This window comes from Nelumbo lutea, chromosome 6 (genome assembly GCF_056320005.1).
Source record: "Nelumbo lutea isolate HS-2025 chromosome 6, American lotus-T2T, whole genome shotgun sequence".
NCBI classification, from domain to species: domain Eukaryota; kingdom Viridiplantae; phylum Streptophyta; class Magnoliopsida; order Proteales; family Nelumbonaceae; genus Nelumbo; species Nelumbo lutea.
In genome coordinates this window covers 14845416-14862977 of record NC_142689.1, presented here as the reverse complement: position 1 = coordinate 14862977, position 17562 = coordinate 14845416, and the positions used below count along the sequence as shown (strand labels likewise).

Sequence of the window (17562 nt, the reverse complement as noted above, 5' to 3'; positions counted from 1 at the left end):
AGGAAGATAGAGAGAGAGAGGTCGAAGGAGGGAAGGTGATCTAGTGTTGATGGAGACTGTGGGAGGAAGATAGAGGGAAGAGAGAGAGAGAGGTCGAAGGAGGGAAAGTGATCTAGTGTTGATGGAGTTTGTGGGAGGAAGATAGAGGGAAGAGAGAGAGAGGTCGAAGGAGGAAGGGTGTGCAGGGGCGAGAGGAAGGAGATAAGGGTAGTATTAGGTTTTAAACAATTTTAAATGTCACGTGATTTCACGTGTTTATAGGTTTTAACCGAATATTAACGAATGTTAACAGAGAAACAGTAACAATAGTATTAATCAATTTTCAAACACTAACGGTACACTTAGTCAATTAGCTAGATAGTTTAACTGCTTGACGGATCAAACCAAACAGTTGAGCTATTGAACCAGAATGAAAACCGGTTTACCATCGTTTGGTAATTGGTATGCACTTCGATTCTTGTGTGAAGGTATCGACTGCCCAGATTGCCATTGCCGAAGGCTTCAAATATTTTAGAACGCAAGTGGATCCTCTCCTGCAACCCAACGTCACGAAATACGTAGCAGCGCCACCAAAAACAATTTCACATCATATTCTGCTTAGGCTCCACAATTAAAGTAGCACTAGTACATCATTCGTGGACCTCAAAATGAATCTCAATTCAATTTGGATTGCAATCTCGTCTGTAACACCACAGATATAAGCTCAACCTAAACCATTCATTTCTCAGGTGGTGTTTGTTGCTATTTCCAATGGATTTTCTTTGCTATTTGCTGGTTTTGGCTTTACTTTTTCATCCATGGTCTCTCGGGAGCGAGTCGAGGTCCGAAATTGGGCTCCTAACTCAAGAGCTGCTGGAATCGGCGAGGGAGCCCCAGTTCTTCGATTGGTTGAGAAGGGTTCGGAGGGCAATACACCAAAACCCAGAACTCTCTTTCCAGGAGTACGAGACAAGTGAGCTCATCAGGTCGGAGCTTGATTCGCTTGGAATTGGATACACGTGGCCGGTAGCCAAGACGGGAGTGATTGGTTCGGTGGGTTCAGGTCGGCAGCCCTGGTTCTCTCTCAGAGCAGACATGGATGCTCTCCCTATACAGGTACATTCCTCGCTTTTTATTTCATTTTTGACAATCTCAGTTCTTGCGACTCAGATTCAGAGGGGTTAATTGTCAAAAATCCATTTAAGATATGGTGCTTTTTTCAGATAAATTAACATTAGCATTAACTGAAAATAGCAGACAGATCAGAGTTCAAAATGTCATACAGATGGACTATGCCAGCAAACCAAGCTACAAACTTAAAAAACACTGATCAATCAACCCAATAGAATCCACAATATATTGACAACTCCAAGGGATTATCAAAGTTTTTCCCTGGAGAGAAGAAATAGACATCAAAGAGTCAGATTCTGATAAAATAGATTCCAGTCTTGAAATTCAACAAAATGAACTGCTTCCAAAATAGCAATTAGTTCTGCTTCCAAACCTTCATTGGAAATTTTGCATTTATCACCGAAGACTACCATATTAACACGGTTCCGTCCTATCCAAAATCTCAAAAGTTTTAGTGACAGCGATATCATTAATCATCTCATTAGGAAAGAGATTTGTAATTGACTTCAACTGGACTACCCCATTATATAGGTCTTGGTCTGCATTACGTTAGATCAGTTTTGATTGTTCTTCTCATTCTATATTTAAATATTATCATATTATCATGTTTGAATGTGTCAATTTAACATATGATCAGCTTTATTGTCAAATTACAGGTTAAAAGTAGAGTTGTCAATAACTGTGTTGGTTCTGTGTTTGTTATTACATACAGACCCTATAAGATCTGGTTTAGGACTGTTTTTGCACATTTATTTATCTGTTTGGGACCAGATCTACCCTGACCGGGATCAGGCTCGACCCATTGATAACACTAGATGGGATATATATATATATATATGCTGCACTTATTTGCGCTGCATTCACTTCATTCAGTATGTAACAGGTGTCCCATTACACGTGTGTAAATATCCACGCATATGAGACCACACAAATAATGGAACACCTGTCACAGGCTGACAGACTGAATGGAAGTTCACAAAAAAAATGCAGTGCAAACAAGTGCAGCAGGTTCAGTCTTAAATGGTTCCAAAAATCCTCTTACTGATAATTAATGTGGCAATTGTTTAAGTGTTCTCTTCCTCTGTAGCTATGCATATGAAGAGTTTAATCACTCGTAACCAATATATTCATGTATATGTGTACATATGGAAGGAATTGGTAGATTGGGAGTTCAAGAGCAAGAACAATGGCAAGATGCATGCATGTGGGCATGATGCTCATGTAACCATGCTTCTAGGGGCAGCTAAGTTACTTCAACAACGAAGAGATGAATTGAAGGTACAAAAATCAGATACTTAATTTTGAGCCTTTTATGTTCAATGTTTTTGTGATTAATTAGTCTCATTTCTATGATTGAAGGGCACAGTGAAGCTTGTTTTCCAACCCGCAGAGGAGGGACAAGCTGGGGCATACCATATCTTGAAAGAGGATGTACTTGAGAAGAATCAAGCAATCTTTGGGTTACATGTCTCACCATATTTGCACACTGGTGTCATTGCTTCAAGGCCTGGTGGATTGCTAGCGGGCTCTGGGCGGTTCTTAGCCATAATTCAAGGGAAAGGTGGGCATGCAGCAAACCCACATAAAATAATAGACCCAATTATTGCAGCATCCTCGGTGATCCTTGCACTCCAACAGATCATATCTCGAGAAACAGATCCTCTTGACAGTAGAGTAAATGTTTTTCCTTTATCTGTTAAAGATCTTAATTAAGCATAGCTTAAGCTCTGTTAATCAATGCAGTTCATTCAATGGCATATAGGTGATCTCAGTTGGATTTATAGATGGTGGCCAAGCAGAAAATGTGATCCCAGAATCTGTAAAATTTGGAGGCACCTTCAGGAGCCTGACCTCTGAAGCTCACTCTCATCTTCGAAAAAGGATCAGAGAGGTACCTAAGTTAAACCACATTCTTTGGCCCTCCATAATTATTTATGGCCGTTCTAATGTACACTTTCAATTTATCTTGTGAAGCAGGGTCTTTCTAGTTTTAATTTGGCCTCAGGACTTTTTAAACTATTACCCTTTTATATGATGTAATTGAATGACATGATAAAAGCACAAATATGTTCTTTGGGCAGATAATAGAAACACAAGCAGCTGTACATCGTTGTACTGCTATTGTTGACTTCATGGAAGAGAAATCAATACCTTTTCCCGCAACTGTGAATGATGAAGCAATGTACGAGCATGTAAAGAGGGTTGGTGAGAGCCTACTTGGGCAACCAAATGTGCAACTTGAATCATTGACTATGGGGGCAGAAGATTTCAGCTTCTATTCGCAGAAGATGCCAGCTGCATTTTTCTCTATTGGAATAAAAAATGAGGCTCTGAAATCGGATCAACCTCTGCATTCTCCATACTTCTACCTTGATGAGGAAGTTCTCCCCATAGGAGCAGCACTTCATGCAGCTGTTGCAATCACTTACTTGGACAGCCATGCTGCTGATAGTCATTAGTGACCTTAGTCAATTCTCACTGTTGGAACATAAATCTCAAGAAGGAAAAAAAAGTCTTGAGAAACATCAGAGACAAGATAGCCAAATCAAAACAACAGAGGACATATATGCAGTGTACCATGTTCCCTTATAAATCTCCTTGTATCATAACCATAAATCTCAAGAAGGAAAAAAAAGTCTTGAGAAACATCAGAGACAAGATAGCCAAATCAAAACAACAGAGGACATATATGCAGTGTACCATGTTCCCTTATAAATCTCCTTGTATCATAACCATGTGTCCATTGGTTCATCTGGACTTTTCATCAATTGGTCTGCAATTTAATAGGACAGCATTTGCACCACAATATACCATAAGCACCTGCTACTTTTTTTATGAGTCTTTAATCTGCTCAGCCCTCAACAGCAAGTCACTCTGCAAACCTCTTGTTGCTTACTGCTAAAGAAGTTAAAGGTTTTCTTCCTCACTCTTCCTCTTATGACCGGGTTCCCCAAGGCACTCCTCTTCTCTTTTGTCCTTACTAGAACCCTAAGAAATGCTAGCTTTAAAAGAATTTTATTAATTCAGTTAGGATTATTTGGGCAAGCTTTTAAAGAAGAAAAAGAAAAAGAAAGAACATAATTGCGATATTTGGACTTTTATCCTGATGCTTGTGCAGGAGAAACTTCTGGTAGAGTTGGAAGTTACAATAGCGGCTTTACAATAAAGACTGCAATCATCTACAAATTGGAGGATAGAGATACAAGGTCCACCATTTAAAGTACAGCAACCATTTCAGTAGCGTGGATGAAGGATACAGGACGAGTGAGTCCCCTGCCAAAAGCTGCCAGTAGTGTGGTTGCTTTCAGTGGGACTGTGGGAGGCCCATTTGCTATTTACTTGACAGGATAAGGATGGGTGCACTACAATATCCATTCAATTCTTTCATCATATACGGTATTAAAACCATTTTTATGAAACAGAATCATATGGAAATTTTCTAAAAGGGAAGGTTGTAGCCCACCTAGCCCTAAACCCATGCCATACAAAGCACTCCCTCACTATCTAACCAATAACCAGGAAAACAACAAAAAGCACAAGATACTTAAACATTATCATATCTAAACCTAGGAACTGGAATACCTAGGAGGTGTAAAATCGAACCGGCGTAAACTTTACACCCCGATTTTGCAGGCATTTGGTAGAGGTGTTAATATACCTCATCAACTTGTCAGTATATTCAATATTCCATTGCAATCCAAACTTAATTCGGTTCTACTATAAATCCAATAAATGAATATAAACAAATAAAATTTGGATCTACATAATATCTGATTTGATCTCATCCATTTGCAGCCTTACAATATTTTTTTTTTCTTTTAATTCCTTTGGCATTTTACTTGTGTGGTAGAAAGGCATTCTCCCATGATGTCTAGTAGTTTTATTAATGGTTGCTTAAATTGCCTTGTTGAACTCCTTCTCAAGATCTCCATTAATGAGACCAGAGGGCTTGCTTAGGGATCAATAGAAGGACCGTGACTAGATATATTTTATCATATTATAATTATAGTATATTGAAAAGTGGAAAAAAAAACAAAAAGACATTTTTGAATCAGCATATTCTAATTATAGAAATAACTTCTGTTTATAGGGCTACAGAATGGTATTCGATAATTCAAATTCAAATTTGAATATTATCCGAATACGGAGTTATCCAAATTTGATCAATTTATAATTAGATTGAATATGAATCCACCCCTATCTAAGGGTGTCAATCGACTAGTTTTGGATTGAATCCAATCCAATCCAAACATTATCAAATCGGATTTACATGGTCCATTATAATTATTGGATTGGGCCAATCCAAAATAAATTGGTCCATATTCTTATTAGTCTAAATTGGACCTAAACCAAATTTTCAATAATCGGATCATGAGGCCAAACCTTTGTCCAATTTGAAACTGAACTGAAACCGACATAAAATCACTTTTATGAAAGTACTTTATGAAAACTTTTACAAAAGTAATTTTATGAAAAGTACAAAGCAATTTTATAAAAGCACTTTTACGAAACCACTTTAATAAAAACACTTTTACAAAAGCGTTTTTATAAAAGTACTTTTATACAGAGGAACTTTAATGAAATCACTTTTACAAAAGAACTTTTATGGAAGTACTTTTATAAAAGCATTTTTACAGAAGTACCTTTATAAAAGTACTTTTACGAAAACACTTTTATGGAAAATACCTTTATAAAAGCACTTTTAGATTTTCTTCATTTTAATATATTTTTATAATTTTTATATGTTTTACCTTTTTATATAATTTTTGTTATTTTATTCGGTTTGGATTGGATCTAATCCAGTCCATTTACATTTTAATGGATTGGATTGGATTTGGTTTGATTTGTATGGATTTGGACTGGATTGAGTCCAGTCCATTTGTAAGTGGACTCAAATTTGTTCCTCTGTCCTCTGCTCTCTCCTCGCGCTAAGCCGAGTGCTTCACTAGATAGAAGCACGAGGCGCGCTATAGCTATTGCTTGCTTCTTTGTTTTGTTTGCTAAGTATCTCCTTAGACGCTTTCTTTGAGTTGAGTAAAGCAGGAACTTTCCCTTAGGTCTAATGCCTGAGGAGTGAGCCGAGTGCCCTCGGTAAAGGAATGACTATTGCTGGGGCCGGATTAAACTTTCCGAATTTACCACTGACATTGAGTGTTAAGTTTATTTGATTACCTGCCTTCCACTTCAGTATTCCTTCCACTTTCGATTGATTCACAATAGGGACCTTCAATTGAAGCCCTTCTTGGAAAGCCATCGATAATCAAGCCTAGCGAGCCTCGCTCGTTTCGGTCGGGCGAGCTACCCTTTGAAGCTGAAAGCCAGATCAGCTTCGTCGAAAAGAAAACATACGAATCGAGGGCTTGCTTCCTTTTCTCATCTGGTGGGTTCGATTCCGGGAGATAGTGATTGATGGCAGTTCCATTGAAGAAGCTCTTCGGCGAAGAATCTTCTGAAGAAACCAAGCCTCAAGTCGAAAAGACAATTGACGGGCACTAGCACTCCCACTTGTTCGAGGTGCCACCTCGATTACTCACTCTGAGGTGAGTGAAGTGCGCTACTTCTATCTCACGGGTAGTGGTAGCGTAGCTGGGCTATTGATCCTGGTGAAGTAGCCCTATCAAGTAAAGGTCGGGCCGTCGGATTATCCACTACGGCGGAAAAGCGCTGCTCCGCGTCGAGCTCGGGAGCTGCGCCTTCGCCTTGATTCGGCTCGGGAGCTGCGCCTTCGTCTGGATTCGGCCCGGGAGCCTCCACCTCGTCGAGGCCATTCTCTGACGAGGAGAGTATATCATTTTCAGGCAAGGGATCGGGTTGGACCAAATCCAGTCCAGTTGACACCTCTACCCCTATCCAAATTAACATTACAATTGGACCTGGCAATTGGGTTGGGTGGATCGGGTTTGGATTGGGTCAAGGTACTTCAGGTTAATTTCGGGTTGGATTATCAAATGCTAGACCCTAACCTTAAATGTTGGGGTTAGGATTGACCCATGGATCAATACGAGTTATCCCAAAAAATAATTGAAATTTAAAAAATAAAGAAAAATTACATGAAAAATGTCAATTAAAAGAATTAACTTTAAAATTCCAAATATAAAATAAAAAGCTTGAACATTTAACAATTTAATGAGTAACAATAAAAAGTAAAAACTAAATAGAAAAAATTAAAGAGTGGAAACTTCTAATAATGCATAAATAATCCCAATTAGACTTGACAATTGGGTCAGCGGGTTGACTCATGACCCAACCCAACCCAATTTTTTTCTGATTGGGTCGGGTCGGGTCATTTCACATTTGGGTAGTTAAATATAAGACCCAAACCCTATTTTTTCAGGTTAAATTGGGTCGGAGTCTAATTACAATTGAATTTGATTTGAATATTTATGCTTTTATAAACTTAAAATTTATGTTGTACCTATTAGTACAATGGTTTGGATGTTGTATTTTTACTAAAAGAGTTGTAGGGTCAAATTATGAACAAGTTCATGATATATAATATCAATGTAATATTTTAGGTTAATATCTTAATTTTAGTAATTTTTATTTAATTTGTCAATATTATTTCATATCCAATAGAATCCCAATTCAATTCGAATCACAATATTAACAAATCAAAATAGTCCAATTCGATCCAATCTATTTTTAACCCTTAGTACTTTTAATAGAAAAACAAAACTCCCGATCATCACAATGCCTCTGCGTCCATCCAAAAGATTGCAAAATAGAAAAATTGTTGCATTGCTGATTATGCTCAAACGCAACCTGAAAAACGCTTGCCCCTCCCCCCCCCCCCCCCCCAAAAAAAAAAAGCATGTTTCCCGAAAACTCGGGTCGGGTCATGGGTTGCGAGTCACCTCTTTTCACACCAATATTTTCATATCGGTGTTGATTGATTGTGATGGTTGAACTATTCGAATCATTTGAATTGGATTGTTAAACCAATATTTTTTATAGAAAAAAAAAAGTTGACTGGTCAAAGACCAGCTGATCCGAATAGTTGAAGCATTTGATATTCCGACCCGTGGATCAACCCTAATATGAAACTTGGGACCGGGGACCAGGGCAAGCCTTTGCCGATTCAACCCGAAACTCGACCCAATCAGAAATGACCGGAAATTGGCCCGTCCCGACCCGACTGACAGGTCATTAAAATTCTATCTGAGTCTGCTGGTTTACCAGATTTCGACTTGCGAGGTCCTCTACATCTGTGGATCGAGTACACTGTCGCCACTCTCCACTCGTCCCCACATTCGTGTTGTGCGTCACTACCAGCAAATCACGAGCAATCACGATGAGTACGGAATTCTATAGCCCCTGGTTTTCAGCAGTCCTACTCTGCTACTCACGATCGCTACTTGCACAGTACTAACAAGATCTACAGCCGCACATTTCAAACATGATTTCCGCCTCAAAACTCAACAGTACAAAACATTCGGAGATGTGCGCACACAGATGATAGTAGAAGCAGAGTGGGTAGCGTCATGTAAGTAGCAAATCCGGAGTCGCCACAATGAATTCCGTATGCTCGATGATTCGGAAGATATTCTAATCCAAAAGGCAAAAGGTTTCGAAAAAAAAAAGAGAAAAGAATGTGCAAAAAGAAGAAAGGTCAGGCCCACAGCTTTCTTATATATGAAAGGTGGCCATAACCATTTCTCTTCGATCTCTCAAGGTTAACGAGAATAGTTCGTACAGGGCCAGAACTTCTGCTTTCGCCTTCCTCTAAATTTATCAGAAGATTTCAGAATTCTCAACCAAATTTAGCGGAGCTGAGTGTTCTGAGTTGTGAGGTAGCGCAAATGAGTGTGGTGGTTCTGCGGTGCTTGTTCGTATCTGTCTTACTGTTCCATTCATGTGCTCTTGGGAACGAATCGACGTCGGAGATTGGGTGGCTGACTCGGGAGCTGCTGGAGTCGGCCAGGGAGCCCCAGTTCTTGGACTGGTTGAAAACCATTCGGAGGAGAATCCATGAGTACCCGGAGCTCGCCTTCGAGGAGTATAAGACCAGTGAGCTCATCAGATCGGAGCTCGACTCACTCGGAATCGCTTACTCGTGGCCGGTGGCAAAGACCGGAGTGGTTGGTTCCGTAGGTTCAGGACAGGAGCCTTGGTTCTCTCTCAGGGCAGACATGGATGCTCTCCCTTTACAGGTAAATCTCTCTCTCTCTCATCATGGTTGATATGAAGTATGAACGAATAGATCTGGTCCCACACAATCAAAATCATCATTACTCTTAGTATAGGTATTCAGTTATATGGACCCATCTGATATGCTTCCAAAAAATTTCGCATGGGCGCCTCAAAGAGCGCGCCCCACAATAAATTAAACATCTCCCCATGATAAGTACGGAAATATTCCTAATGCTCGCTGCATATGCATGTGGGGCGCGCTGTGTAAGACCCTGATCCTCTAAATAAAAGAATCATGACAGGATCATCCTCGGCCTTGTTGAGTCACGTGGCTTCTGACAAGACCAACTGAATCACCACGTGTCGGATCTTTTCCTTTCTCTTTTGTTTTATAAACAGAGATTTTACTTCAGAGTTCGTCCGGTTCTTTTTCTCTCTGTCACTTTAAAAGTAGAATCTAGATCCGGTTGATATTTGATAAGTTTTGTTTTCAAAAAGGCAATTTAGAACGTAAAAAAGAAAAACGTATATAAAATAAAATAAAATTAAAAAACGATATTTGAGGATTCGACTGATTTTTCATGTCAAAGGGTTCTGGTCACGGTATCCAACCTGAAATAGTGAGGCAGGCACCATTTGTTGGCAAGTACCAAACCACTTGGTTTGCATATACTTGTGTTTCCTCCATAAGCCATGTCCATCTTGTTTTCTTTCATGCACTTCTTAGCAGTAGAACACAATATCTTGATCAGAGTATATAGCCTTTTTTCATTTCCGGTCAAAACTTTGAGAAGCCAGTTGATTAACCGATTGTATTATTTCCTTACTCTCACCACCTCAAATTCAGCCCAGAAATTCAACTCAACCACTTCTCTCGCATCCCCCTTCTTGGGATTATTTTCCACCACATCCAGGTAGGTTTGTTCTCCTGTAAGAAGTGAAAACAGGGCAAGCCATATTTGATAACAGTTGATGATTGATAGAGGTCTCATAATGAGAAATCCGAAGTGTTGAACCTTTTCTAGTAAAACGATCAAATTACAACAAATATCAAATGGGATCAAGGGATTCACATGAATAAAAGGAGAAAGAAATACATTAATCACCTAAAAGTATTTGATTTGGTCAAACAAGCTTAAAAACCAACCCCTATAATTTCTAAGATCTTGTGCACCTGATGGGATGTTTGGGGAACTTCTCCACTTCAATTTGCATCTCATTCTGTTGTAACCGACCTTGTGAAGGTGGTCAAAAACTTCCACAAAGCATTTCTGGAAACCTCCAGCTACTATTTCCAGCAAATGCATATGTTTCCTGCCAAATAGGATATCTTTAAGGCCACTTTGGTGCCTTGTCTGAATATTTTTATTGTTTTTATAAGAAAAATGCTTCTTGATAGAGGAATCAAGAATTCACACATATTAGTCCCTTCACATGGTTAAGGGACACATCGTGCAATTTCATGGAGGATCTGGAAAAGGATACAAGGGATAGGTAACTAGTAGATCCAGAGTACAAAGATCTTGGATCTAATCTCACTTTTGTCTGGTTGGGAGGTTTTGGGATTCAGGGACATTGTATAGATCATTGATATTATATACTTGATTTCAGTCAATTGAAACCAACACGTTCATTGTGAAGGAATTGGTAGAGTGGGAGTACAAGAGCAAGAACAATGGTAAGATGCATGCCTGCGGTCATGATGCACATGTAACAATGCTTCTTGGTGCAGCTAAGTTACTCCAACGACAAAAAAATGAACTCAAGGTACAAAAGAACTATACAGGCTTATTGCATAGCTTTAGACTTTTTAAGGTTCAGTGGTTTCATAATTAGTTTGTTATCCTTTTGAAGGGCACAGTGAAGCTTGTTTTCCAACCAGCAGAGGAGGGCAGGGCTGGGGCTTACCATATGTTACAAGAGGGTGCTCTTGACAATATTCCTGCAATCTTTGGCTTACATGTACTACCATCATTGCCTAGTGGCACTATTGCTTCAAAACCCGGTCAATTGCTTGCTGGGTCTGGCCGGTTCTTGGCTATAATTCAGGGAAAAGGTGGGCATGCAGCAACTCCACACAAAACCACAGACCCCGTTCTTGCAGCATCCTTGGCAATCCTTGCACTTCAACAGATCATATCCCGAGAAACAGATCCTCTTGGTAGCAAAGTAACTTTATTACCCTTTCTATTTCTCTTTCTTATTTGTTAATGTTTTCCAAGTTTCAATCCTACCAAAAAAGCATAGCTCATGATCCTTGGGTTTCCAACTATATAGGTGATCTCAGTCACATTCATAGAAGGTGGCCAAGCAGGAAATGTGATTCCAGAAGCAGTAAAATTTGGAGGCACCTTTAGGAGTATGACCTCTGAGGGTCTCTGTGACCTTCAAGAAAGGATCAAAGAGGTGCCAAAACACTCAAAACCTTTTGACTTGATATTTATGTACATTTTGAGTAATATATCAATTGAAGTGGGATCCTTATTAGTTAGAAATATGGAAAGCACCTTTTTATATTAGTTATTGCTTGGTGCTGTAACAGAACTTGATGGGAACATATTCTTTCTGCAGGTCATAGAGACACAAGCAGCTGTACATCGGTGTACTGCAGTAGTCGACTTCATGGAGAAGGAACGAAGACCTTATCCAGCAACTTTTAATGATGAAGAAATGTACGAGCATGCAAAAAGGGTTGGTGAGAGTCTGCTTGGGGAACCATATGTACAACTTAGTCCAATGACCATGGGAGCAGAGGACTTTAGCTTCTATTCACAAAAGATGGCCACTGCATTGTTCTTGATAGGGATAAAGAATGAAAGTGTAAAATCAGATCAACCCCTGCACTCACCACATTTTTTTATTGACGAGGATGTTCTTCCCATAGGAGCAGCTTTCAATGCAGCTGTTGCAATTACTTATTTGGATAGCCATGTTGCTGACACTCGTTAGATACCCCGATTGTTTTTCACTCTTGGAAATAACAATGTCAGGGAGTGGTAAAAGAAATGCTCAGATTTGAGTAATCAGAGTTCATGCTGAAGCAGATGTTACAACTCTAAATGCATGATTACCAAGTTTTCTCAAGAACCCAGTGAAATAGAACTGGCATGACAATCCATCAAAATGTTTGTCTATATGCTCCACAGAACCCCTGATCAAACTGGGAGTTTGTATTTGTACTCAGTCTGAACCAGATATTTGAAATTCACTGAAGTAGTCATCTAGCTAGCAACATTTATAGGCTGAAATACAGAGAAGCTTTGAATTGTAGTGCTTTAGCCCAGGCTTCAGTCTCACTCAGAGCAGTATTCGACAAGATGGAGAAACCAGGATTAAAAACCAGAGTGTACGCATCAAAAGCCTGGAGAAGATAAGCAAGTTTAGTTAAGCAAGTTGGCAAGTGGTACCAAGAACTATGTAGAGCTAATGTATATTGTCATGTTTAATGGCCTCTCATAACCTCTAGTTTTTTTTATCTTGTTTTGGCTCCTGTCGTAGAAAATATAAAGCCCCATAAGTTAAAGGCAAAAATCATGGTAAATGATTTGCACCATCCTATGCAAGTGCATAAATATGAGTGTAAAGAAACTCTTCATTCTCCTACTGTATCTTCTACATTTCCCACTGATGTAGGACAGATTAAAGAAAAAAGAATAGAAACAAGACTCTGACCTACATTGGAGTAGGCCTAGTATGAAAATTCATCTCTCCAACTCTTGAGAAAACAATGGCAAACTCTTTTTGGAGTTGCATATTAAAGGCATAAAAAAGATGAAGAAAAATGGATGTTTGAATTTAATTGGGATTTTTTCTTTTTGTTTTTTTGTTTTTTTTTTTCTGTGGGAGGGGGGCGGGGGGGGGGGGGGGCTTCACGTGAAAACATATACTTCCAATGCAGAAGTCTGGTTGCATGAAAACATGTTGAATTTTTAAATCATAGAAATACACAACACAACCAGAATAAAAGAGAATACTAAATTCTGCCATTTCTTTCCTCCCTTGCTGCCTGCCTGTAGGACTGCAGCTCTTATGGCTCTCCACAACATCCTTCCCTCTTTTTCGATTGCCTAAAGAAGATTGCTTCAAAGAGGCCCGCCACATTAGGATGAGGAATCCACCTTCAACCAAAGAGAGAAGAAAACCAATCCCAAATAAAAGAGACAAAGGTGTAGGAGATTAACAGATGCTCAATAGTCTCACCACAAACAAAGCAAAGGGAGTAGATATGAGGGTAAAGACATTGATTCGGCCTTCTTTTTTTGCAGTACATCACAGGCATTGATCTTTGAAAGAGCCACTTACCAATAAAAAGCCTTCACTTTTGGGGGCACTGGGTTGCACCACCTCTATAGCTGGGAAAGGCACTACTACAGTTAAAGGTAACATAGATTGATAGTTGAAATTTGCTGCAAAGGACATCTTAATTAGTTTGCCAAACACAAAGTAGTTTATTCGAAGTCTACATTCAGAAGGAAGTAACACTGGCCTGCTCAAATTTTGAAGCAGCTTGAAAGAATATTCTCTTAACCAGGGAGAACAGTTTTGTTACCAAATAACGGGGAAAATGTATAACTAGAAACCATCTATGTGTGTCAACTGAGAATCTAGACATATGGTTATTTATGTACAATTGGAAAAATCACCATTTGGTAGGAGCACAGAGAATACCTCTGAGTGATTAAAAGACATAAAAGCAAGTTGAAACTCACTGTTCGTGTAGATCTTCTAATGATATAAAATTTACAAAGGACTTGATATTGGCTTGCAGTTAAATTAGAGAAAATTACAGCAGCCACCATTCTCTGCTGCCGATATGAATTCAAAGTTCAACCAATCAGCTGAACAAGGAACTGATAACCAAAACCTCAAGATATTGAATACAGATGAAGACTTTTAAGAATCCCAAATCAGTAATGATCCTCTGACCTTAGACGTAAATTCCATGGGAAAACATGTTCTCAAAATGGTTGTCCAAACTCCTAACCAAGTTATGAGTCCACGGTGATAAGCCAACTGCCATGCAAGATTTAAATCTGATCTATTTGAAGTTTATATCCTCAGGTACAGTTCTGGCTTGAAAAGCTCTACAATTTGGTTCTGGAATGGCTCAGTATGGAACCAAATCTCACAAATCATGAACGCCATAAGTTACTGGTACAAATGGGAGAAGAAACCAGAAAAAGATTGCATCCTTCAAAACTAAATCCAACTGCAACCAGGTATCTTTCTAACTCCCCTCTCCCTCATCTTGTGTCTCACCTTAGAAACATCAAGCCACCGGTCTGCTGCTGCATAAATGTTTGATAGCAATACATAGTTACCTGCATTTAAAGGCTCCAGCTCAAAAAGTCGGCCAGCTACCACCTCTCCAATCTCAATATTTCCATGTAACCTACAAGCACCAAGCAATGCACCCCAAGCACCAGCATGAGGCTCCACAGGCATTGATTCTATGAGATGATAAGCTGCTTTTAATTGTCCAGACCGGCCAAGAAGATCAACCATACAGGCATAGTGATCTGGAGAGGGAACTATGGAGAAGTCATTTTTCATAGAATTAAAGTACCGGTATCCCTCTTCGACAAGGCCTGCATGACTACAAGCTGTCAGGACAACTGTGAAGGCCACGTTGTCCGGGGTCAGGCCTTCGTCCAACATCCGATCAAAGAGATGAACAGCCAGGGTCCCATACCCGTGCATTGAAAGACCTTGGATCATTGAACAATAGGAGATCAAGTCACGCTGTGGCATGTCTTCAAATAAATGAGATGCCCTTTCCATATTCCCGCACTTTGCATTCATATCTATAAGAGCTGCATTTACATGAACTTGACTTAGGTCGATTAAGCTCTGGGTCACGTAGGAATCAATCCATTTGGCTAGCTCCAAACTACCAACTTGAGAGCATGAAGACATTAAGCTCACCAATACAAATTCATCAGGTTTAATGTTCTGCGCATGCATCTCAAGGAAGATTTTTACAGCCATATGAGGCTGACCATTCTGACTATATCCAGCTATTAGTGCCGACCACGCTACAATATCTCTAACAGGAGACTGGTCAAATAGAAGTCGCGCAGAAACCATGTCACCCGCCTTTGCATACCCATCAATCAACGAAGTGAAAGAAACCACATTCCTCTCTGGCATTTCATCAAAAAGCCTTCGAGCACTTTCCAAATCACCAAATTTCAAATAGCCACACATCATTGCATTCCAGGAAGCGAGATTCCGATAAGGTATTTCATCAAACATCTTCCTAGCTGCAACTAAATCTCCAAACGTCAAATACCCAACTATCATGGCCGTCCAAGAAACCTCATTTCTCTCGAACATCCCATCAAAGACCTTCCGAGCACACACAATTTGACGGCACTTCCCATACAAATCAATCAAACTCGTCCTAACAAAGATATCTGCTTCAACTCCGTATCTCACTACCGAACCATGAATTGCCTTTCCTTCCCTAATGGCCAACTCATTCGAGCACGCCTTTATCAAAGAGGGAAACGTATATTTGTCAGGAACCGTTTCCGACCGCTTCATACGATTAAAAATCGAAATTGTCTGAATCACAGACGAGTTCCCGCAATGCCCTCTGATGACTGAGTTCCAGAGATAGATATTAGGCCGAGAGACACGATTGAAAACGCTCGTAGCGTATCGGATGTTAGAGAATGAGTTACAGAGACAAATGAACTGGTTTATAAGAAAGTTATCTTGTTCTACGCCCTTCTGAACGATCTGCGCATGTACCTGTTCAAGGTTTCGGATTGTTTTGCATGCTTTCAGGAGAGTTGAGATGGAGACGGGGAAAGCAGATGATTTGCGTTTCGGTAATTTATCGGGCGACGGCAATGAAGAAGAACGACTGAAAAAGCTCATAGGGCGAAAGGGAGTGTGACATTGCTGTTTATTCTTCTACTTTGTCTCACTCCTGAGTCCTGACGACTCTCAGTCCTTCACGACTCAATTTTTTGGGTTGCATATGCATTTTGTTTTGAATTTTTGAGTCCGAGAGTTTGGTCCGCGGTAGGGTTGCAAATGGATCAATCAAATCGGATGTGGGTAGCTGATTCACGTGTATTCGGATCCGATTCGAATTGTAATAGGATTTTAATAGCATTAACAAATTGAACTCAAAATTCTTTCCAAAACAAACTTGAACTCAAAATGATCAAAGTATTATATGTGTTCAGTTTTGTTTTGTTTTGTTTTTTTTTTCAAACTCTCCCCTTCTTTTTATCTTCTATGTTTTAGCATGTGAGATGGTTAGTCAGCATCCCCCAACAATTGGGATTTCCTCTTCATAAAATTGGTCTTGAGACCTGTTCATGGGCCGGGACGGGTTCAGGCCAGGCTTTGTATATGTATCAATATGATACACTCAAGCTCGAGCCTAAGCTCGGTCTAATCATCGGGCCTAAGTCTTGAGTCCGAGCTCGGCCAAAAATTTGAAAATAATTTTTTTCTTTTTTTATTCAATAAAAAAGTGTTTTATTTATATTAAAAACCTTTAAAACTCAAAAATAATAAATATTTCACTATTACTTGGAAAAAAAAAGAGAAGAACAAAAAAAATATTGTATATATATTTTTTATTAAATAAAATATATTTTTATTATTTAATATACAGTATCAGGTCGGGCTCGAGCTGGGCTTTTTTGAGAAAGCCCGAACCTATGAGCCTAAAATTATGACCAAGCCTAACTTAATAACGGGTAGGGTCAGCCAGCCTGTCAAGCTACCCGGCCCATGAGCATGTCTAGTCCTTACACCCACTTCACCCCTAATAAATAAATTGGATTAATTTCACCACCAAGTAACTTGTCTAAAAGAAATCATTGGTTTACTCAACAATCAAATGATGCAATCCATTGAACCATTGAGGGTTGGATCATTTGATCTGGGCAAAGTTAGATATTAATTCTCTTTTTTTCTTTTTTTTTTTTTGGTATTTATAGTCAGTCCCATCTTTAATAAATGTTTTATTTTTATTTATTACACCTAGGTACAAGACTTAAATCTCTCTTGAGATATCTCCTAAATACTAAAACAATCCCTCTATTTTTTTATAGTTTTTTTCTCGAAGGGGTTACACAACAGGATAGCTCATCCCCCAAACCCATAACCCCAACCAGGTGTAGGAGGGATTCGATATTTCGATCCCAACTCTCCACTACAACCAACAAGAGACCTTACCAACCAACCAACTGACACCTTGCAACCCCTCTATTTTTAAATTGGACTAAAACATGGTTTTTGAACCATCGTTGACTTGAATAGTTGGATTCAGCCTGGGAACCGTCTAGGCAACCGATT

General features: G+C 39.4%; 3 protein-coding genes and 1 long non-coding RNA gene across 4 annotated transcripts; 2 read left to right on the top strand and 2 right to left on the bottom strand.

Moving 5' to 3' along the window:
- The first annotated feature begins 411 nt into the window (after positions 1-411).
- On the top strand, positions 412-3916 carry LOC148847526 (IAA-amino acid hydrolase ILR1-like 3). Its single transcript, XM_088948325.1, has 5 exons — positions 412-1095; positions 2263-2388; positions 2470-2784; positions 2873-3001; positions 3192-3916. The coding sequence occupies exons 1-5, from the start codon at positions 751-753 to the stop codon at positions 3567-3569; spliced, it is 1293 nt and encodes a 430-aa protein (XP_088804451.1). The 5' UTR covers positions 412-750; the 3' UTR covers positions 3570-3916.
- LOC148847525 (uncharacterized) lies at positions 1179-6870 on the bottom strand. The gene is made up of 2 exons (XR_016100339.1): positions 6283-6870; positions 1179-3555 (listed from the first exon to the last, which is right to left on the bottom strand). It is a non-coding gene; the product is annotated as an uncharacterized LOC148847525 (long non-coding RNA).
- Positions 6871-8774: 1904 nt separating this feature from the next.
- LOC148847524 (IAA-amino acid hydrolase ILR1-like 3) lies at positions 8775-12940 on the top strand. Its single transcript, XM_088948575.1, has 5 exons — positions 8775-9260; positions 10882-11007; positions 11095-11409; positions 11518-11646; positions 11812-12940. The coding sequence occupies exons 1-5, from the start codon at positions 8910-8912 to the stop codon at positions 12187-12189; spliced, it is 1299 nt and encodes a 432-aa protein (XP_088804701.1). The 5' UTR covers positions 8775-8909; the 3' UTR covers positions 12190-12940.
- Positions 12941-13928: 988 nt separating this feature from the next.
- On the bottom strand, positions 13929-16205 carry LOC148847523 (Pentatricopeptide repeat (PPR-like) superfamily protein). The gene has a single exon (XM_088948574.1). The coding sequence runs from the start codon at positions 16123-16125 to the stop codon at positions 14440-14442; it is 1686 nt and encodes a 561-aa protein (XP_088804700.1). The 5' UTR covers positions 16126-16205; the 3' UTR covers positions 13929-14439.
- Between the last annotated feature and the right edge of the window lie 1357 nt (positions 16206-17562).

Coding starts and splice junctions, on each gene's coding strand:
- LOC148847526 (XM_088948325.1), top strand. CDS start 751: ATGGATTTTCTTTGCTATTTGCTGGTTTTGGCTTTACTTTTTCATCCA. Junction 1,096..2,262: donor TGGATGCTCTCCCTATACAG/GTACATTCCTCG, acceptor TACATATGGAAG/GAATTGGTAGATTGGGAGTT. Junction 2,785..2,872: donor CAGATCCTCTTGACAGTAGA/GTAAATGTTTTT, acceptor AATGGCATATAG/GTGATCTCAGTTGGATTTAT.
- LOC148847524 (XM_088948575.1), top strand. CDS start 8,910: ATGAGTGTGGTGGTTCTGCGGTGCTTGTTCGTATCTGTCTTACTGTTC. Junction 11,008..11,094: donor GACAAAAAAATGAACTCAAG/GTACAAAAGAAC, acceptor ATCCTTTTGAAG/GGCACAGTGAAGCTTGTTTT. Junction 11,410..11,517: donor CAGATCCTCTTGGTAGCAAA/GTAACTTTATTA, acceptor CCAACTATATAG/GTGATCTCAGTCACATTCAT.
- LOC148847523 (XM_088948574.1), bottom strand. CDS start 16,125: ATGAGCTTTTTCAGTCGTTCTTCTTCATTGCCGTCGCCCGATAAATTA.